General features: G+C 47.1%; 1 protein-coding gene across 1 annotated transcript; it reads right to left on the bottom strand.

Annotated features, from left to right (window-relative positions):
- Positions 1-2,591: 2,591 nt before the first annotated feature.
- LOC130493211 (probable peptidyl-tRNA hydrolase 2) lies at positions 2,592-14,917 on the bottom strand. Its single transcript, XM_056866910.1, has 6 exons — positions 14,805-14,917; positions 14,608-14,682; positions 7,590-7,670; positions 7,099-7,196; positions 5,458-5,572; positions 2,592-2,728 (listed from the first exon to the last, which is right to left on the bottom strand). The coding sequence occupies exons 1-6, from the start codon at positions 14,898-14,900 to the stop codon at positions 2,639-2,641; spliced, it is 555 nt and encodes a 184-aa protein (XP_056722888.1). The 5' UTR covers positions 14,901-14,917; the 3' UTR covers positions 2,592-2,638.
- Between the last annotated feature and the right edge of the window lie 7,762 nt (positions 14,918-22,679).

Here is a 22,679-nt window from a genome sequence, read left to right as displayed (position 1 = left end):
CTTGCTGGTGGGTAGGGGGAGCAGGGAATCAGCAGAAACAATTAGGGTCCAACATTACTGCTAGCAAGCCAGAAGGCTTCCTCGGGATGTGGTGAGCTCTCCTTCCCCGTAGGTTTTTAAGCAAAGGTTAGATGGCCATCTGTCAGCAATGCTGATTCTATGACCTTAGGCAGATGATGAGAGGGAGGGCACCTTGGCCATCTTCTGGGCATGGAGTAGGGGTCACTGGGTGTGTGTGTGGGAGGTAATTGTGAATTTCCTGCATCGTGCAAGGGGTTGGACTAGATGACCCTGGTGGTCCCTTCCAACTCTAGGATTATATTATTCTGTTCTATGATTCTAAGGTCACAGATGGATAATCTGTGGCCAGTAAGACCAGCCGGAGAAGGCATGTAACGCCTGCAGGAGGACATGGGGATTGAAGGAGAGCGAATTCTTCTTAGTAATGTTGTTATGAAAACCCTGCATCCCTCCCCCCACCAGACTACTTCAGCATCCCACCAATGGGATCACTTACAACCAGTCAAGAACCACCTGACTAGAGACCACAACAGTGTGTCCGAAGAAGGGGACTGTAGTCCACAAAAGCGTATGCTGGAATAAAATGTCGTGAGTCTTTCCTGTGCCACGAGACTCCTGTTTATTTCTCCGTATCGGGGTAACATGAGCATCTCAGTCGCCTCTATGCTAGCACTTGATCAGAAGCAGCTCAGCCTCTTCCTCCTGTTCTTCCCACGCCTCCCCTTCCTCATCCGAGCCCTCCCTTTAAAACAGGGGTGGGAAACCTTTTTTCTGCCAAGGGCCATTTGGATATTTATAACATCATTCGCGGGCCATACAAAATTATCAACTTAAAAATTAGCCGACCAAGCCCCAAGCAGGCAGCTGCCCCAGATGACCCACCCAGCACGGGCAAGCGGGCAGGCATCCAACTGGTGGCACACTCGCCCACCTGGTGACACAGGATGGTCTGTTGCACCAGCCGGGTGTAGCCGTCCAGCCACACGCTGGAGTTACTCCTGCTCCGTGTGGTCGGGGACAGATTCTACAACCGGCTCCTGCTACCTCCGCCTGCAGGGGTGAAATGAGGGCACACTGGCTAAGAACTTCCCCCCCCCCACACACACCGCACATTAAGAACATAAGAACATAAGAAAGGCCCTGCTGGATCAGACCAAGGCCCATCAAGTCCAGCAGTCTGTTCACACAGTGGCCAACCAGGTGCCTTTAGGAAGCCACAAACAAGACGAGTGCAGCAGCACCATTCTGGCCCTGCCCCCTTTAACCCCTCCATTGTCGCCACTTCTGCCCCCAGCCCTCTTGTAGTACAGAGGGAATACGTTTCTCCATGGCCCGGGGGGGAAAGGGTTAACACAGTTTCTTGGATGGTCCTAGCAGCTCCACAGCTAACGACTTTTCTGCAAGGGGGGAAAAAGGTTCCTTTTCTCAGCAAAACAAACTCACATCCGCCTTGAATAGACACTATTCCTGTCCGCGGAAGGGGGCGGATCACCAGTCTTCTGAGCTAGAGATCTGCCAGGATCCACGAAGGGCCAGACCAAAAGATTTTGCAGGCCTTAAATGGCCCCCAGGCCTGACGTTCCCCACCCCTGCTTTAAAAGGTCAAGACGGTAGGTAGCCCTGCCCATCCACGTGCAAAAATCCACACCACAGCAGTGTAACACCTTTTTTTTTACTAGGACCCAAAATATCATTAAAAAAATTATTTTGGAGAGATTGGACATGGTCACAACAGCAGGAACACTTGATCAGGCTTTCAACGTTGGAATTAGGGTGGGGCGGGGAGAGAGGTTGGGAACCTTACATAAGTACCAGCGCGGCATTGCAGAACAAGACAGAACCCCCGGCCACCTAAACCCTGCCTGACCCCCAAAGTCATTTACCCCATTGCTTGCTTTAACCACTACAGAAATCCCCTCACCACACGGCTCATCCTTCGCTCACTGGGTAGCAACAGGGTTACGTAGAGCAAAGGCTCTTCTGTCCTCGAACATAAGTTATTATTTTTCAAGTCCTTCAAAAAGGATGTCCCAAAGCATGTCGGAAAGAGGGGAAGAGTTTGACACTCGAGGCTAGCGCAAGATGCAATGAGCAAGGCAGATCTGGGGGACAGGCATGATTTCCTACTGTTTTTTTCCTAAGCAACAAGCAATGGAATAAGTAGCTTGCAGAAGTCGCGGAATCTTTCCCTTTCTTTTCTTAAAAAGCCCCAAGGGCAAGACAGACAACAGTTAAGGGATACTTTGGGTCTTAGATAGCCTTCCGCAGTGAGAGGAGTTCCCGGCAACTCCACGGTTTTCTCATAGTGCAAAAGGAAAGCCAAGGCAACATCTGTACAACATTTTACGTGGCGTGTAAATAATGCAGCAAATACAGACTCTGTCTCTTAGAGAGAGACTCGGGAGCGTACGCTAATCCAACTGCGGGCCTCCCCCTTACCGCCAAGGACGTGGACTTAGGAAAGGAGAGATGCCCCCTTTCATTTGCCCCACTCGGCAGATGGATCTCCAGTTGCTGTCGGCAGGCGCTTCCTCTGCCCTCCCCGCTGACGAAGCAGGCGGGAGGGCAGCCCACGAACTCCAGCCACAACCAACAGACCCAAGTTGTGAAGCGTCGCTCAGTTGAGCAGTTTTAGCTTCCCGGTCACCTGATTCACCATCTCTTCTTCTCCCATAATGGCAAGGACTGTATGGGACCCAGCCAGAACCTGAAACAGAGAAGCCGTGACATAGGTGAGACAAACACAGTGCTTAGCACAAGGGGGGGAATGCCTGGAAACCTTTTCCAGGAGTGATTCAAGGTGCTGTTTTTGGCTGACGAAACTAAACCAGGAATGTCAAACTCATTTGCTACGAGGGCCAGATATGACATAGCCAGCGTGGTGTAGTGGTTAAGAGCGGTGGTTTGGAGCAGTGGACGCTGATCTGGAGAACCAGGGTTGATTCCCCACTCTTCCACATGGGCTGCGGAACTGGATTTGTTTTCCCCCTCCTACGCATGAAGCCAGTTGGGTGACATTGGGTTACTCACAGTTCTCTCAGCCCCACCTACCTCACAGGGTGTCTATTGTGGGGAGGGAAAGGGAAGGTGATTGTAAGCCGATTTGATTATTCCTTAAGTGGTAGAGAAAGTCGGCATATAAAAATCAACTCTTCTTCTTCTAAATGTCACTTGGTCGGGCTGGGCCTTGCCAGCCCAGATCAGGACTGGAAGGGGTGGCTGCTTCAGCTGGCTTGCGGAATGGATAAGAGCTCTCAAGGGGCCAGATGCAGCCCACAGGCTTTATGTTTGACACCCCTGCTCTAAACGGTCTGGGACCAGGACGTTCACAGGGCCACATGAAGATGCCCAGGAAATGAGATCTGCTCTGGAGACCCTTCTCTGGATGTCCCTACCTTCTGAGGTCTGGAAGGTGGCTGAGATGGCCTTTTCTGTGGTGGCAACACACTTAGCTTTTCCTGGGAAAGGAATTCTATCTGATACAACCTCCACTATTGTTTCAACACCAAGCTAAGCCCACTTTCTTTTCCCAGACTTCAAACAGGAATTAGTTCTACGGTTTGTACGGCTAATGATTTTTTATTGGGTTTTCATGTTGCCATTCTGATCTTTTTGGATTGAATGATGTTTCATGAGTATATTATTATATATAATGTTTTGTAAAGCAGCTTTGAAGACTTTCATAAATGGAAAGGCAAGGCATAGATTTTAAAAACAAATAAAATGAGAACTGTAGGTGAGGGCACCCGCACTTTGATCTAAATGTTCTTCAGAATGGAAGTGTAGGAACACGGCTAAATGCAACGGCTTTGTAATCAGGAGAGGACTGGAAAAGTACTGCCCTGACTAGAGCCAAATACTAATTGGGGGAAACAATTCAAGCTCTTCTTACGCAAAATTTCCTGTAAGAGATTTACAAAATAACCTAATTTGATGTTTCTTTTTACATTCCCAGTTATGGATGCTGGTTTACGAGGTGGGAGTGGAATATTAAAGGTCCTGAACTCAATGAGACAATTCTCATTATCAGCAGTTCAACAGTTTTGAAAAGAAAGACAATCAGAATTTTGTATTCTATAAAAATATGACCAAATGTATATATGTATTTATTGGTACAGTCAATCAGACCAGTAAAAGTTATACACCTAATATGACCAAATGTTAAGTGTGTTTCACTTGTAGCTAGTAACTTCAGACATAGGCTCAGTGAAGCTGAAATTTTATGTTTCGCAAAACGTAAGGTTTACACTCAGTCTGGGTGGTCCAACAGAAACCCTATGACGATAAAACCTGAGCAGCTGCTTTGTAGATGTGAGATTATACTTTGTTCAGAGGATAGTTCAGTCTTTACATTGCCAGCACTTCTCCCTCCCATGTGCCTCAAGAGCAGGCTGCCTTTTTGCCTGAATATTCTGGCTTCTGTACATGCAACGAAACCCCCTGATTTTTCAGGACACGCTCACGAATACCGAATCCAGAATATACACGTCCGATTTAGACAAAATGGCACATGAGCACTCTGTGAAGATCATGCACAGTGCGCTTTGCGGTATAAGCACCAGAAACATAATTACTGAAAAAGGCTAAGATCACGCATGCACAGCTCTGGCCTAGGCAGTAAGTGAACTACTACAGTGTCAAAATACTTTGGGGGAGGGGCTGTGGCTCAATGGGACAGCACCTCTGCTTGGTATGCAAAAGGTCCCAGGTTCAATCCCCAGCATCTCCAGCTTTAAAAAAAAGGATTGGGTTGTAGGTGATGTGAAAGACCTTGCCCTGAGACCCTGGAGAGCCGTTGCCAGTCTGAGTAGACAATACAGACGTTGGGGGACAATTGGTCTGATTCAGTGTAAGGCAGTTTCATATGTTCACCCCAATTTTTATATAAGGGATCTGGAAATATGTGGGCAGTTTTCTGGCTTAGAAATTAGAAGGGGGTCTCCCGGTGGACAGATGGCACAACCTCTGCCCTTAGAGTAGACATTCAGATGTTCTATTCCCTTTTGCCCCAGTATCCTGTGAATCCCAACCTTCCTCATAAGAACATAAGAAAGGCCCTGCTGGATCAGACCCAGGCCCATCAAGTCCAGCAGTCTGTTCACACAGTGGCCAACCAGGTGCCTCTAGGAAGCCCCCAAACAAGACCTGCAGCAGCATCCTGCCTGTGTTCCAAAGCACTTCTTCCAATCTGAAGACCAAATATTCCAAATTTTGCTTTCCCACAAGGTTCACAGCCAGAACAAAGAACAGGCAAGTATGCGCAGAGGAACCCGACGTACATCATCCATCCCCGCAGAAGAATTCCAAACCTTCCTTTCACCTCCATATGGGCTTGTGTTCCCTCAGCAGAAGACCCAAGATGCATTAGTCTGGTTCCAAATGACATACCCCAGACGGTTAGATACAAGCCCGTCTCAGAACAGTCGGTGTGCTTACCTGAGTCCTCCCTGCATCTTGTACTAAGTATGTCGGCAGTTCCAGGCTCAAAGCCAAGGCATGCATCTCTAGCAACTGGTCAGTGTTGGATCCCTGAAGTACTACTTTCTTTGCACTGAAAAGGGCAAAGCAAGATGGGGTATAAGATCAGCTTCCCCTCCCACACTCACAGCCACCCATCCTTCCAAAAAACACTGTCTAGACCTGAAGTCCATTTTGCAGACAAGCAAAACAGAGGCTGTGATAAAACTCGGTTTCATGTCTTATGGCCTATATAGAGAAGAGCACAATAGCCATGCTTTGTTTGTGTAATGTAGAATCATAGAATTGGAAGGGTCCATACAGGCCATCTAGTCCAACCCCCTGCTCAATGCAGGATCAGCCTAGAGCATCCCTGGCAAGTGCTTGTCCAGCCTCTGCTTAAAGACTGCCAGTGAGGGGGAGTTCACCACCTCCCTAGGCAGCTGATTCCACTGTCGAACAACTCTTACTGTAAGAAAAAAAATCCCTAATATCCGGTGGTACCTTTCCTCCCACAATTTAAACCCCTTATTGCGAGTCCTATCCTCTGCTGCCAACAGCAGGAACCGCTCCCTGCCCTCCTCTAAGTGACAGCCCTTCAAATACTTAAAAGAAAGCAATCATGCCCCCCCCTCATGTGTTTGGCTATTGTTATCAAGGGACTGAGGATAGATCTCTCATAGCTTGGGCATCTAGGACTTTTATGCTAGGGCCTAAGAATCTGAAATACTTCTCGACCTCCGTGCAGGTCGGACAGATGTTCACACCTAAAATCTGTAAATGTTTCCCCAGCCCTTGTGGAGGAAGCTACAGGTATGCGAGTCTGGTTACCTCGCCACGACTGCCTAAGCAAAGTCAGGATGCACCAGGCTGAAATACAGCCAATGGGGCAGTGCCAGGTGAGGCAGAATTGGAAGCCTGAGACAAGGGAAACGGTAGGGGTGCCCAGCCTGCTCGGTCAGAGGCTAGCAAAGGATGAGAATGCCAGACTCCCTTGACCACACTGCAGGTCAGCTCCCAGGGGAATCCCCATCCAAGTTTCTCCTCTTGAGTAGAGCCCCTAAGAGGCCACTTTCAAGAAGCTGTGCGAGATCCTAGTTGATTTAGTGGATACCATATGGCTGGATAGTGGGTGGTACACACCTGCTTTGCATGCAGAAGACCCCCTCCCCAAGTTCAACCTCTGGTATCTCCAGTTAAAAGATCTCAGGAAGCAGGTGTCGGGAAAGACCTTTCCATGTCAGAGATCCTGTCAGTTGGAGAAGACGGTGCTGAGCTAGACAGACCAGTGGTCTAGCGCAATATAAGACAGAATCGTATTTGTTGGGAATGGATGGCGAACTCAAATGGGAACCTTAGCATGTTCCAGATGCCTCTGTATAATACATGGGTAGAATGAAAGAACATGTGCCCAGGTGATGAAGAGATATTGGGAACGAAACTATCTTTTCATCTCAACTGTGTTCATTTAGCAGCTGAACAGGCTTTAACTCATATTTGAGGGAGGGATGGGGAGGAAAGGTAAGAAAGCCTTTCGTATGGCAGATCCTGTTTGGAAAGTTGGATGTTTCTAGAGGACAGGGCCCATTTCTAGCCTAGGCTTGCCTCTTGCTGGCTTACCCGTGTTCCTCCCATTGGCTAATTATGTCCTTGTGAGTAGACTTCTCCTGCATCAGCTGGAAAAGGCCAACGGCTGCATGTCCCACTTGAGCAGCAATCTGTAATGAGAAACATCAAATTAAGAAAAAGCCTCTCTGTCGCTTCTGCCAAAGAGCCTGCCAACAACCAAGACCCGGCTGCCGAAGAAGGAAACCCCACATCTTGTAACATCTTATCCTCCAGGCAAATACCCCAACCAAACTCAGTTTGTATGCATCCAGCAGCAATACTGGGACAGCTTTGTCAGTAACTTCCGAACCCGAGTCATTCTCCTTTATTCCCTCAAATGACTTTTTCAATATTTAGCCCCAAAAGAGGAGAACTAAATTAAGAACCCTTAAAGATCCAAGGCCTCTTTTCCTTGCTTTCCACACCCCTTTAGGCTCAGGTAAGTTTTCTGCATCTCATAAGCAAGCCGACTGCTGAAGCCATGATCCCGGCGGGAGTTTTACCTTTCCAGTTCCCATGGAGAGCTCCATGTTCACCACAAAGACCATCTTGAAGTAGTAGGAGCCCTGGGCGTCATCTTCGTCCTGGAAAGAGAGTTTCAGCAGATCCCTTCCACTGTAGCCACTTGCCTCAGATCCACCACTGTGTAGTGGTTAGATTGCCAGACTAGGACCTGGGAATCCCAGGTTCGAATTCCCACTCTACCATGGAAGCTTGCTGGGTGACCTTGGGCCTCTCTCTCTCCATAACCTACCTCGCAGAGCTTTTGTTGCAAGGATAACGTTGTTGTAAGCCTCACTGGGGAGAAAAAACTGTGCATGGTGATGGAGCATTTTTAATACTGACACCTAACTGTTTTTGATAGGAAGAAAGTAGATTCCTTTGAAATGTGGTGCTGGAGCAGAGGGTTACGGATACCCTGGACCACCAAAAAAACAAATCAGTGAGTTATAGATCAAATCAAGCCTGAACTCTCCCTAGAGGCAAAAATGACTAAACTGAGGCTATCATACTTTGGACACATCATGAGAAGACAAAAGTCACTGGAAAAGACAATCATGTTAGGAAAAGTTGAAGGCAGCAGGAAAAGAGAAAGACCCAACAAGAGATGGATTGACTCTATAAAGGAAGCCACAGCCCTCAGTTTGCAAGAGCTGAGCAAGGCTGTTAAAGATAGGACGTTTTGGAGGACATTGATTCATAGGGTCACCATGAATCAGAAGCAACTTGACGGCACTTAACACACACACAATTCTTTTTTGGTCAAATGACCATAAAATAAATGATTGATTGACACACAAAATTTTTTTTGAGGGGGCAGGTAAATCTGTTCATTCTGGACAGCTAGATTTGATAATTCTGTGGTTTTTAAGTATATATTGTTTCTCTTTATTATTGCTGTAACCCACCTTGAGTCCAGTTTTGGAGAAAGGTGGGCTAAAAATGCTGTAAAGAAACATACATTTATTACTAGAAACAAGTATCCAAGAGAGGCTTGCTTCCTTGACATCTAGTCCTACTGAATTCAGTCACTGAGTACCAATGGGGGGCAGGCTGAATCATCTTCCACCGGAGAAAGAAAAGCCTAAGATCAGGGGAGGGGCCGTGGTTCAGTTGGTAGAGCATCTGCTTGGCACGCAGAAGATCCCAGGTTCAGTCTCCGGCATCTCCAATTAAAGGGACTAGGCGAGTAGGTGATGTGAAAGACCTCTGCCTGAGACCCTGGAGAGCTGCTGCCAGTCTGAGTAGACAATACTGACTTTGATGGACCAAGGGTCCCTGATTCAGTATAAGGCAGCTTCATGTGTTCTTCAGTTTCAACAATTCCGGTCTCTCCACCAGAAAAGCCAGCAGGACAATTCCAGAGTTACCAAGCCCCACTACATTCTTTACACATGAAGAAGCCCTGACTGAGTGGATCTGTCAGTGTCACAGACGTGTGCCTACATCTGCCTGGACAGTCTGAAATGGTACATAAGAAGAAAAAGCGTTGGTTTTATATGCCAACATTCTCCACCACTTGAGGGAGAATCAAAGCGGCTTACAATCACCTTCCCTTCCCCTCCCCACAACAGACACCCTGTGAGGTAGGTGGGGGCTGAGAGAGCTGTGACTAGCCCAATGTCACCCAGCAGGCTTCGTGTGTAGGAGTGGGGAAACAAATCCAGTTCACCAGATTAGCCTCCGCCGCTCATGTGGAGGAATGGGAATCAAACCCGGTTCTCCAGATCAGACTCTGCTGCTCCAACCACAGCTCTTAACCACTACACCACGCTGGCTTTGGGTGGTTACAGTCCACCCAAAGGGCTATGTCACTTATTCCACCCGTGCAGACGGCCTCTTGCTAGAAGAGGGCGCAAGGATTTATTCCCATCTAAAGGCGATAAAGACTTCATTTGTACATACTGAGGAATGAGCTGGCGGAGCTCCGGAGCGGTAGTATGGAACGCGCCACTTCAGATGGAAGGCGAGAGATGCCAGCTTTGAATATCCTACTCACACACTAAATTCCATGCAAACAGTAAACCAGCACAGTAGGAAGAAGGCTCCTATCCTTTTTTCATTGATATGAACACGTGAAGCTGCCGTCTATGGAGTCAGGCCCTCAGCCTGTCAAGGTCGGTCTTGTCTATTCAGACTGGCAGCAGTTCTCAGGGTAAATGACTGGCCCCCAGGGCTGGATCAAGACCTTTAGAGGCCCTAAGCACTCAAAAGATTTTGGTGCCCCCATATATATGTAAAAAACAACAATTAATATTAAATTGTTTCATAATTAACAAAATATATTGAGCCTAGTGTGTGATTATTCTCAGTTCCCACTTTTTCTTCATCATGTTTTTTTTAAAGGAAAGAGTAAAAATTGTGATGTTCAGGGGTTGGGTTTTTTTTTTAGTCACCGTATGTTTTTAATGTTTTCATTTATTGTGGGGGGCCCTTTTTGTGGACCCTGGTTCAGCTGCACCATTTGCAGTTTTGCACCATATGGCCCATGGTAAATCCGGCGACGGAAAATTTTGTGGTCCCCCCACCCCCTTCCTGAATGCCCTAAGCACATGCTTGTTTTGCTTAATGGTTAATCCAGCCCTGCTGGCACCTCACCTTGGGCTTCACTGACTTTTCTGGAGAAACTGGGGATTGAACCTGGGACCCTCTGCATACAAAGTAGATGCTCTACCACTGAGCCACAACCTCTGCCAAAGGTATGGCTCCCCTTTCTCTCCCTGCAATAGGGCCAAGCTACCTTCTGTTCTACAAGCAACAGCTCAGCCCAAGTCAGCTGTGCACCACCCAGGACATTACATGGGCTATGCTGGCTTTCTGTTTGCAAGGAGCTTTTAATAGAGAAGGGGCCATGGCTCAGTGGTAGAGCATCTGCTTGGCATGCAGAAGGTCCCAGGTTCAATCCCTGGCATCTCCAGTTAAAGGGACCAGGCAAGTAGGTGATGTGGAAGACCTCTAGACCTGAGACCCTGGAGAGCTGCTGCCGGTCTGAGTAGACAATACTGCCTCTGATGGGCCAAGGGTCTGATTCAGTAGAAGGCAGCTTCATGTGTTCATGAACTCCAAAACGCAAACCTCCATAACCCTCCCTGGGCAGCCTGAAGTGGCACAGTCCCATTTTACCATCCTATTCCCTCTTCATTCTCCTGCATCTGTAAACCAGGCCTCAGAGGAAGGAGAAAGGGAATGGATTCAGGCACTCCCCAATCTCATTTTGGTTTTCAGTGAGTCAGGGAGTACATCAGCCCTTCCCTTGGGTCAGGATAAGATAGCTGAAGGGCAGCCAACAGCTCAGTTTCTCAGCTGGAATATTTAACACAGGACTGAGCTTCGGGAGTCAGGGTGCATCTAACCTCTCATCCAGAGGCCTAAAATATTAGACTGGGGACGTCAAAATCATTTGTTATGAGGGCATAAAAGTCATTTGGTTTGGTCGGGCCGGGCCATGCCAGATCAGGACTGGGGCAGTGGTGGCTGCCTCAGTTGCTCACGGGCTGGATAAGAGCTCTCAAGGGTCGGATCCGGCCCCCCGGCCACATGTTTGACACCCCTGTATTAGACAATGACTCCCTCCCCCTCGACTCCTTGATGCTTCCCTCCAGTCTGAACTTTTCAGAAAGGGAGAGGGCAGAACAGCATTGCATTTATTGCTGATATGCAAGGTGGGGAACACTAGAACAGAAGCCCTTGTCTTTCCATAAATGGCAAGGTATATGCATTATGCTGTATAGTCTATACAGCCTTACCATTTATGGGAAAAACAGAGCCTTCTATTCTGCCTAAGTAACATTTCATAAAGACAGACTGCCAGTTTTCCTTTTATTCCCCTTCCCCCTGAAAGAAAGCACAAGCATGAGAAACCATAAATGTGAGTAACACATTCACTCATAGAATCATAAAGTTGGAAGGGACTACCAGGGTCATCTATTTCAACCCCCTGCACAATGCAGGAAATTCACAACTGCCTCCCCTCCCCACACCCCCAGTTATCCCTACTCCATGGCCAAGATGCCCTCCCTCTCATGATCTGCCTAAGGTCATAGAATCAGCATTGCTGACAGGTGGCCATCTAGCCTCTGCTTAAAAACCTCCAGGGAAGGAGAGCTTACCACCTCCCAAGGAAGCCTGTTCCACTGAGGAACCACTCTAACTGTTAGAAAATTCTTCCTAATGTTTAGACGGAAACTCTTTTGATTTAATTTCAACCTGTTGGTTCTGGTCCAACCTTCTGGGGCAACAGAAAACAACTCGGCACCACCCTCTATATGACAGCCCTTCAAGTACTTCTCCCTCTACTGCTTGCCACTGCTGGAATTAAGCATGCTCCTTGTGGCAGGGACTTGTCTATTTCTGCTTACAAGGAAAATTAATGACACTGAATTAATATTAAGGTTATGTATGCAACACACAGGCAGATCAGCAGCCAAGCTGTCGAGCTTTATATATACACCAAGAGTTCTCAGGCCTGATTCAGGTATGCAGGAGACTGAGACAATAGAATGGAATGCATGAGTGGCGTCACGATGCTTCCCATTAAGCTGCAGTCCTGTATGTTAAAATCTCCCTGAAGAAAGGCAGCAAAAGTTTGTGTGCAGAGGGGGTAAGAACCTGTCTCTATGCTACATTTTTTATCTGCACTGACTTCCTTATGCTTGCCAAGCCATTCTACCACATTGTTCTCTTGAATGTGTAAACCGGGTCTTCAAAATTAATAGTTAAATTGTGGCACTCCCTGCCCCAGGATAGTAATAGCTGCCAACTTGGAAGGCTTTAAGAGGGGAGTGGACATGTTCATGGAGGAGAGGGGTATTCATGGCTACTAGTAAAAATGGATACTAGTCATGATGCATACCTACTCTTTCCAGGATCAGAAGAGCACGCCTATTATATTAGGTGCTGTGGAACACAGGCAGGATGGTGCTGCTGCAGTCATCTTGTTTGTGGGCTTCTTAGAAGCACCTGGTTGGCCACTGTGTGGACTTGATGGGCCTTGGTCTGATCCACCATGGCTTTTCTTATGTTCTTTTTTTTTTCTTCCTGCTTTTCTTATGTTCTTAAGGGCACGTGTGAATCTTTTAGAACTCAATTTCTTTATTTTCCTTCTACCCGGAGTATGCAAATCCAGCACTGTGTCCTCAAAAGCACATCACACAGGTGATGTTCTTGGTTTTCTATTCACCATTGGTATTCTATTCAATATGAACCAGCCAAACAGTTAGAAACCAAAACATAAAGCAATAACTAGCATATATTCATATTTGGAAGAGGGGGCAAGTAGAGTATTAGAGTAGGAATGTGAAAAATAATAGTAGCCAAAGAACAAAGAGGAGTAAGCTTCTGTTGCCTGTTCTATGCATCGTTCGCACATTTTATGTTTTCATTGTATGAGTGCATCAAGTGATGTCAAGTCACAGCCGATTTATGGTGATCCATTATGGGTTTTTAAGGCAAGTGACTTAACAGAAGTGGTTTTCCAGGGCCTTCCTCTGCATAGCATCCTTGGTATTTCTTGGTCTCCCATCCAAATACTAACCAGGGCTGACCCTGCTTAGCTTCCGAGATTTGATGAGAGCAGAATATACCATGCTGTCTTCCCTCCATGTTTTTATTAGCAGTAGCTATTCACAATAAATGCAAAGGTCTGGGACAGGATGAAGGCACCGGTTGGTTGGGCTTAAGATCACCCTAGAAAAGCCAGTCTCAGAAGCTCCACTCCCCAATACCAAAATGTGTCGGCGGGGGGGCAGGGCGGGGGACACACTCTGCACACTAAGGATGCCAGCTCCGAGTTTGGAAATACCTGGAGATTTCTGGGGCGGAGCCTGAGGAGGGCAGGGTTTGGGGAGGGACTTCAGCGTCATAGAGTCCAATTACCAAAGCAGCCATTTTCTCCAGGTGAACTGATCTCTGTCGGCTGGAGATCAGTTGTAATAGCAGGAGCTCGCCAGCTAGTACCTGGAGGTTTGGCAAACAAAGGTTAGCGTGCTGTACGATACTTAGCAAACCAAAAGCAGCACAAATTAGCTAGACACCACAATTATGAAGTAGCGGTATTTAATTTCATAACCACCACTGATACTGTATAGGCAAAAACAACTGATACTGGTTATAGCCTTCAATATACAACGGGCTTCTGTTGAATTACTACTCTTGAATTACTACTCTCAAGAAGCATACCTCTGGAAGAAAGGGAGGTGTTGTACCCCCTTTAAAGGACTTACTTCTTCTTCTTTTTTATGAATATTTTTATTGGTTTTTAATAACAAATGGGATACAGAAGGAGAGAGGGGCAAGGGGAAAATAAGGAAAGGGAAAAAATATATATAAAGATAAATACATGTATTAGTATTATACAACGTCATTATATCTAATACCACCCCCTTATAGGTTGTCATAATACATTAACTTATTGATAGGTTATGTTCGATTTCGATTATGAATCTGTTGTGTCTTATAAGGTTTTGTTGTCATTTTTTGGTTTTAATACAGTCGTAGAAGGATTTCCATTTGTCTCTATTTTGTTTTTGAGTTTCTTTCATGTAGTATTTCAGTTAATTGTGCCACTGTGATATATTCGTATGCTAATGGACTTACTTCTAACGCTATTACTTGATTGTTAAAAAGGCATAGCCTTATTTTGGGCGTTGTATATTGAAGGCTAGAACCGGTATCAGTTGTTTTCGCCTATACAGTATCAGTGGCGGTTATGAAATTAAATACCACTACTTCCTAATTGTAGTGCCTAGCTCATTTGTGCTGCTTTTTTTTTTTTTTTTTGCTAAGTACCTGGAGGCTGGCAACCCTACTGCACATGTCCCTCAACGCTGTCCTACAAACGCTACTAGGGCTAGGCCCATGACATCCCTGCAACCGAAGAAGGATTTGCAGCCAGTGGCCTTTCAAGCCTCATTTGATGCTTCTGAGGATCAGAAAAGCCACACGGGTGAAGGAGGGGGAGGAAAAACAGGCCGGGAACCGAGGGCCAGCAAGGAAACGGGCAGAGGGCTTGGGGGAAGGTACCTGGGAATCGAGGCCGCTGCCGAAATAAAGCTGCGCGGCCGCTTCAGCGGATCGACCACCGGTGAGAGCCAGAGCCTGGGGGGAAGAGGCGAGCGTAAGCCATGAGCCAAACCCCTCCGACCCTCCCGTGCACGCGCGCCAGCCCGACCCGGAGTCCATCACCACCACCCGCGTTCACACGTGCACGCTCGACCCACCCGCCGCGCTTCAGCCTCCGGGATGCCCAGTTCCACCAGCGGCGCCACTAAGGTCTCGTCCACGCCGGACTCCGAAGCCAGAGGTTGCGACTCCATTCTTCGCAGCTGGCGGCGCTCTGGGCTCCGATTGGCTCCTCTCGGCGCCCCCCCGCCCAATCCGAGCTGCCCGCCCGCGCCGTCACTTCCCGGGGACCAATCCGCGGTCGCCGAGCCCGCCGTTCGGAGCGCTGCGCCTTTCATCGTTCGGGCCCCTCCCGTTCCAGGTCCCTGAACCCGCTGGTCCTGAACCCCTCCTCGCGTGGCGCTGTCACACGTGACGTGAAACACGCGTGGGCGCCTTTCCTCGCGAGGGAGGCGTTTTCACACGAGTCTTGAAAAGGTGTTGTTGTTGTTTTTGCTCCAAGGCTGCGAATGCCAAACCTTCCTCGATCAGCATGCACGTCGGAACGGCCAACGCCGAATAAAAAAAATCTAACGGAAATCGCCGTCGTTCCTTGCTCGAGCTCGCCACCTCCCATCTATCTCTGTACATTTATTTTAAAAAATTGTGTCCTGCGCTTTCCATGTCGACCCATCGGCCATGCGGCTTATAACATAATTAAAAACCATAACACGATTGTTGCAATTAAATCACATCAGCGCGCCATACTGTGAATGGAAGGGGCGGGGAGATTTGCATGTGTTGTTCTCCAGAGGGGCCGGTTTGGGTGCGTTGAAAAGGGGAATTGGAAACAGCGAAGAAATAATTGTTATAAAGCCAACGTGACGCCAGGAAGCTTTGCGAAGATGCTAAGCATGCTGGTAATGCAGGGCAGAAAGCGGAACAGCGCCATTTTTAGCATGAAAATCCGGAGGTGGCCCGAGACATTTTAGTGTGTCTGCAAATCCAGTTGGCGCCCCCTCGTGGGTAACAAAATTAATGCGACTTATTTCCAATGGGTCGCCGGGTTAGCCTGTCTGCAGTAGTAGAAAAGGGCCAGAGGCCAGTAGCACCTTAAAGACTAACAAAAACATTTTCTGGTAGTCCAGTAGCACCTTCAAGACTAACAAAAATATTTTCTGGTCACCAGAAAATATTTTTGTTAGTCTTTAAGGTGCTACTGGACTCTGGCCCTTTACTACGACTTATTTCCGATTAAAGGTGTATAGGATAGCATCCCAAAGAAACGGCAATTTGTTCATCCCTAGATTAGATTGTTTATTTACGGCCCTTACATTGAACGTTTGAGAGGAGCGCCGTCACTAGAGTTTGCCAGCTCGGGTTGGGAAATACCAGGAGCCGGAGGAGGGGAGGGTTTGGGGTGGGGTGGGACTTCAGTGGGGTCTAATGCCATCGAATTCACCTTCCAAAGCAGCCATTTTATCCAGGTGAGCTGATCGCTGTCACCAGGAGATCAGTTGGAATCCCAGGAGCTCTTCAGCCATCGCCTGGAGGTTGGCAACCCTACCTGTCACCCTGCCTAATGTGCGGCTCATTTCTAGCCTGTGGGCATTATATTTAGGACTAAAATCCTCCCACAGCCATACTATTGACTGGTTAATTCATGAAAGAAAGACACTACGTGCCTAGTGTTGATTTCTGTTGAATTTTATCATCTTAAAAAATATTGCCTTGTTGTATATACAATTCTGTATATTAACTTTTGTTGGTTGAAAAGGCGCTATGAAGTAATAGTGCAACCTTATAGGATTGTTTTATATGTATAAAAAATTGACATACGTGAATTATTAGCTTACACCTGTGTGTTTTTGAATACTACCAATTTACAGTTGAATTTACAATTTTTTTTAAACCTCCAGGTACTAGCTGGAGATCTCCTGCTATTACAACTGATCTCCAGTCGATAGAGATCAGTCCCCCTGGAGAAAATGGCTGCCTTTGGCAATTGGACTCTATGGCATTGAAGTCCCTCCCCAAACCCTGCCCTCCTCAGGCTCCGGTGGTGAAGAGGGATCTGGCAACCCTAGATGTAGCAGCAACCTCACTGAAGCTAAGCAAGTTTGGCTCTGTGCCTCAGTGGGAGATTGCCTGGGAATCGTATTCATAAATATACAGAGAATGCTACAGGGTCAATAGAAATCAAATTTGGCAGCATTCCCGTTACTACCTAAGGGTGTCCAGGTTTGGCTCCCTCCCTCGCCCATCTACTTCCTTCATGCCCATAATGCATTGTGTTTCTGTTCCCTAGGCCCTGGGTTTTGCTTTGTCATATATTGTCTGCAACTCCTCCTTTCTTCAAATCCCCATTTTAAGCCTACTGCCTTCTTAATCTCATTTCTTTTAGCCACCCTGTCGTTTGACCAGTTTCCTATTGTAGGGTTGCCAACCTCCAGATGGTTATTCCCCAAGAATTTGAAATGGCCGTATCCTCCATGAAGTTATTCCTCCTGAATTAATATTTATTACCTCTACTTACCTGCATGGGATGAATACTGAAGACTGTTGAGCATATCTTGAGAGAGACTGCACCTTTTTATTTAACTTTTTCCATTCACCACCATCCTAGAGACGATTTTGTGTATGTGTGTTACAACTGTATGAATGGTTCTTTTTGTATATTTATGAAGTACGTATTGTATTAGACACGGTAGCATATAAATATTTGTTTGCACTTATAAGTATTCTTCGCTCCTGTACTGAATTTCTTATCCTTTGATACTAGTACAGTGGTGTCTATTTTCTCCTCAACCTCTAGATGGTGGCTGGAAATTTCCTGGAACTACAACTGATCTCCAGGCAACAGATCAGTTCCACTGGAGACAATGGCTGCTTTGAAGGTGGGCTATATGGTATTATACCCCGCTGAGGTGCTTCCCCTCCCTAACCAGAGTGCCTCAAGCTCCACCCCAAAATCTCAAGTATTTCCTAGCCCAGAGCTGGCATAAAAACATAAGGACATAAGAGAGGCCCTGCTCTTCTCTGTACCTTCTCAACCTCTGTAATATCCTTTTTTAGGTGTGGTGACCAGAACTGTACACAGTATTCCAAGTGTGGTCTCACCATAGATTTGTACAAGGGCAGTATGATATCAGCAGTTTTATTCTCTATTCCTTGTCTAATTATGGCCAGCATGGAATTTGCCTTTTTTACAGCAGCCGCACACTGGGTTGACATCTTCATTGAACTATCCACTACCACCCCAAGATCCCTTTCTTGGTCTGTTGCTGCCAGCACAGATCCCATCAGTGTATATGTGAAGTTGGGATTTTTTGTCCCAATATGCATCACTTTACACTTACTCACATTGAATCTCATTTGCCATTTTAATGCCCATTCTTCCAGTATGTAGAGATCCTTCTGGAGCTCTTCACAGTCCGATTTTGTTTTAACCACCCTAAATAATTTGGGGTAATCTGCAAACTTGGCTACTTTACTGTTTAACCCCAACTCCAGGTAATTGATGAACAGGTTGAAAAGCACTGGTCCCAACACAGATCCGTGAGGCACCCCACTGCTCACATCCCGCCATTGTGAGAACTGACCATTGGTTCCTACTCTCTGCTTCCTATTTTTCTGCCAGCTCTCAATCCATAAGAGGACTTGTCCTCTTATCCCGTGACTATGAAGTTTGCTTAGCAGTCTTTGGTGGGGGACTTTGTCAAAAGCTTTTTGGAAATCCAAATACACAATGTCCACAGGCTCATTCCTGTCCACATGCTTATTGACGCTTTCAAAAAACTCTAATAGGTTAGTGAGACAGGACCTACCCTTACAGAAGCCATGTTGGGTTTTGCCCTTGTCCTTCTATATGCTTGACAATTCTATCTTTAATAATGCTTTCCACCAATTTACCCAGAACAGATGTTAAGCTAACTGGCCTGTAATTTCCTGGGGGGGGGGGGCTGGAACCTTTTTTAGAAATGGGTGTTACATTGGCCATTCTCCAGTCCTCTGGTATAGAGGCTGATCAAAGGGACATATTACATATCTTTGTTAGAAATTCAGCAATTTCCCATTTGAGTTCTTGAAGAACTCTAGGATGAATACTGTCTGGTCCCTGTGACTTGTTAGTTTGCAGTTTGTCTAGACGTTCTAGGACTTCCTGTCTTACCACTATTTGCTTCAGTTCCTCATTTTCCCCTCTCCAAAATCTCTGTTCAGGAGGAGGAATCTGCCCTGTATCTTCAACAGTGAAGACAGATGAGAAGAATTCATTTAGTTTTTCAGCAATCACTTTATCCTCAGAGTTCCTTTACTCCCATTGTCATCCAATGGTCCAACCGCTTCCCTAGCTGGTTTCCTACTCCTAATATACTTAAAGAATTTCTTATTGTTTGTTTTGATGTGTTTAGCAATATGCCCCTCAAAATCTTTTTTTGCATCTCTAATTATCTGCTTGCATTTCCTTTGTGCAAGTTTGTGTTTGCTTCTGTTCACCTTGTTTGGGCAAACCTTCCAGTCTCTGAAGGAAGACTTTTTTTCTCTAATTGCTTCCTTCACCTTACCCGTTAGCCATGGTGGTGACCTCTTGGACTTATTAGTACCTTTCCTGACCTGCAGTATACAAGCTAGCTGAGCCTCTAGTAATGTGGACTTGAGTAACCCCCAAGCCTTTTCAAGAGATTTAAAGCTCCTAACTGTTCCTTTCAACTTCCTCTTTACCAGTTTTCTCATTTTAGGGAAGTTCCCTCTTTTAAAGTCAATTGTGTGAGATTTCTCAGTCACTTTCCCACTTACATATAAATTAAATTTGATGCCATTGTGATCACTATTGCCAACTGGCTCAACTACATCCACATCCCGCACTAAGTCACTGGCAGCACCACAGAGTATTAAATCCAGGATCGCCTCCCCTCTGGTTGGGTCTATGACCAACTGTTCGAGGGCACAGTCATTTAGGATGTCTAAAAATTTTGTCTCTTTGGCTTGACTGGAGCATACATTTATCCAATCAATATGAGGGAAGTTGAAGTCTCCCATTATTACTACTTCATAACCTTTACATGCTTCCCTAATTTCATTTTCCATCTCAAGATCACCCTGAGCCATTTGGTCAGGGGGCCGATAGAATGTCCCCAGTACTAAATCTCCTTTGTGGCCCGGAATTGGCAACCCTAGCCTGGAGATCTCCTTTAATCACAATTGATCTCGGCACTACCGAGATCACCTCCCCTGGAGAAAATGGCATATTTGGAAGAGTATATGGCATTATACCTTGTTGAGGTCCCTCCCCAAATCCCATCCTCCCCAGGCTGTACCCACAACTATCCAGGAATTCCCAAATCTAGAGGTGGCAACTAGGGTTGCCAACCTCCACATGGCATTCAGCTAATCTTAAATGCTGTGGACTTTCTTCAAAGTCCTCTTTCTGTCTGATTACCCTTTTGTTACGTCCATTCTTGATCTCCTATTTCCTTTTCTTTCTTCCTGTGTCCTGGACCTCTTCCTAGCCCTCAGCTAAGCTTGCCTGTGAGGTTTTCATCTCAGGCAAACTCACAACTGACCCTGCCCTCATAGAAAATGGACTATTAAGTTCCTCATCAGCAACTCAACATTCTACGCTACCAGTGGGTTGCCAGTGGGTTGCCCTCTTCACCACCAGTGGGAGGTTTTTGGGATGGAGCCTGAGGAGGGCGGAGTTTGGGGGGAGAGGCATTTCAATGCCATAGAGTCCAATGGCCAAAGCGGCCATTTTCTCCAGGGGAACTGATCTCTATCGGCTGGAGATCAGTTGTAATAGCAGATCTCCAGCTAGTACCTGGAGGTTGGCAACCCTATGTGTGAGAGTCATGTTTCTGAACACACTGCAATGCATGTTGTGCAAGTTGAACAGGGAGAAAAAGGCCTTTTATTGGAAATCCTATGATTTAAGTGACACGTGGGTAGAAAGGCAGGAAGTGTCTACGGTAATACTTGCCCCAAAGTAAACCTGGGCTTAAAAACACAAATAAGTGTTTCTTGCTCTACCCCTGCTGTATGCCTGAGAGTTTTACCCTGGGACACATCTGCATATATGACTTAACGGCAAATCAGTGTGGAGATGAGGGATCTCGTAACATATGTTTTAGCTTTGTTTTCAGTCCTGTAATTCACATTGTCCATTGAAAGACAATATGCCCATTTATGCAGGGTCAATTTTGATGCTCGCTAAGAGCTCTTTTTAAAAAATGTGACCTTTAAAATGCCTATTCACGGTCCCGACGCAAAAGGAGAAATTCCACACACACTCCCCACTCGCCTGCTCTTTCGTTCCTTCCATTAGCAACTGCCGTTTGCATAGCTAACGCACAGCTGTGATTTAGCATGCTTCCTTGAGGGGATTCTTCGCTGCGGGGTTGCTAAGTGCCAGGTGGTGGCAGGCAAACCCCCGCCAATCCACCTGGCTGCCCGCTGACCAGCTGAGGGTCGGCGGGCAACATGTGCACGCGCGCCTGCCCGTGGTGACATGTCACTTTTGGGTTTACACCTGGAAGCGCCGCATCACAAGGGGCCATTTACCACGCGAACTCCCAGTTTGAGTGGTAAAAGGCCCCTTGCAATGCGGCACTTCTGGGTGTAAATGCATCGCAAGGGGCCTTTTGCCACTCAAACTGGATGTTTTGAGTGGCAAACGGCCCCTCGGGATGCATTTTACACCCGGAAGTGACGCATCGCAACAGGCTTTATACCACTCGAAACCAGGCCCTTTGCAATGCGGCACTTCCTGGTGTAAACTGGAAGTGCTGCGATCGGTGCACACACGATCTCACCTCCACTCCAAAAACCTCCCACCGGAGGAGAGGGGGGACCTGGTAAGCCTACCCCCAGTCCCTCGTAGAGTTGCCAGCTCCAGGTTGGGTAACACCTGACGATTAGGGGTGGAGCCTAAAGAGGGCAGGGTTAGGAGAAGGGTGGGACTTCAGTGGAGTATAATGCCATAGAGTCCACCTTCCAAAGTGGCCATTTTCTCCAGGTGAGCTGATCTCTATTGCCTGGAGATCAGTTGTAATAGCAGGAGATCTCCAGCCACCACCTGGAGGTTGGCCACCCTAAGCCCTCGTAACAAATTTCAACACCCCTGGGTTAAAGGAGTCAGGCCAGAGATATCATCAGATTTCCTGACTGCAAGGTTTCAAAGAGGCTATTGCGGGGTGGGGGGGATGATCAGGACTGCAGGAGGGTTACTCCTCGCTGATTCCCTTGAGCAGGGGTGGGGAACGTCAGGCCCGGGGGCCGTATAAGGCCCTCGAAATCATTTGGTCTGGCCCTTCATGGGTCCTGGTAGATCTCTAGCTCAGAAGGATGCTGCCCTGCCTGAATCTCTTGGGCCCAGCTGGGGACACCAGAGCTCAAAAGCGAGTCGCTCTATGTGGCAGACGCTCGGAGCCGTCTCCGGTCGTGCCTCTTGGCTAAATGTTTGACCAAATATAGCAGGCTAATTTTTAAGTTGATAATTTTGTATGGCCCCCGAATGATAGTATAAATATCCAAATGGCCCTTGGCAGAAAAAGGTTCCCCACCCCTGCCCTAGAGGTTGGCAACCCTATCCAGGCCCCACCTGGAGGCTGGCAACCCCAATTCCATCAAGAGCGGCTACGTGGGCCAAAGTTCTGAGAGTGCTCATTGAATCCTGTGAGGCCCTTTAAGAAGGCCAATTGCCCTGGATTTGAAGTAGGCCCACACCAAGACTCAAAAGCTTTGCAAACTGGTTTTGCTCAGCATCAGGGAACAGGCTAGGAAAAGGGCATTGCTGGCTGGAGTCGGTGTTATTTCCCAAGCTAAGAAGAAGAAGAGTTGGTTTTTTATATCCTGGTTTTCAATACCTTTTAAGGAGAATCAAACCACCTTACAATCTCCTTCCTCTCCGCTCAACGGACACCTTGTGAGGTAGGTGGGGGTGAGAGAGTTCTGAAAGAGCTGTGACTGGCCCAAGGTCACCCAGCTGGCTTCATGTG

This window comes from Euleptes europaea, chromosome 1, assembly GCF_029931775.1.
Source record: "Euleptes europaea isolate rEulEur1 chromosome 1, rEulEur1.hap1, whole genome shotgun sequence".
In the NCBI taxonomy this organism is placed as follows: domain Eukaryota; kingdom Metazoa; phylum Chordata; class Lepidosauria; order Squamata; family Sphaerodactylidae; genus Euleptes; species Euleptes europaea.
The sequence above is the reverse complement of the archived record's forward strand: the minus strand, read 5'-3'. Positions and strand labels throughout refer to the sequence as shown.

Excerpts from the sequence above, each read along its gene's own strand:
- LOC130493211 (XM_056866910.1), bottom strand. The coding sequence starts at position 14,900 with ATGGAGTCGCAACCTCTGGCTTCGGAGTCCGGCGTGGACGAGACCTTA. Across the intron at positions 7,671-14,607 it reads GCAGCGGCCTCGATTCCCAG|GACGAAGATGACGCCCAGGG; the intron begins GTACCTTCCCCC and ends CTCTCTTTCCAG. Across the intron at positions 5,573-7,098 it reads AGCCAATGGGAGGAACACGG|TGCAAAGAAAGTAGTACTTC; the intron begins GTAAGCCAGCAA and ends TGCCCTTTTCAG.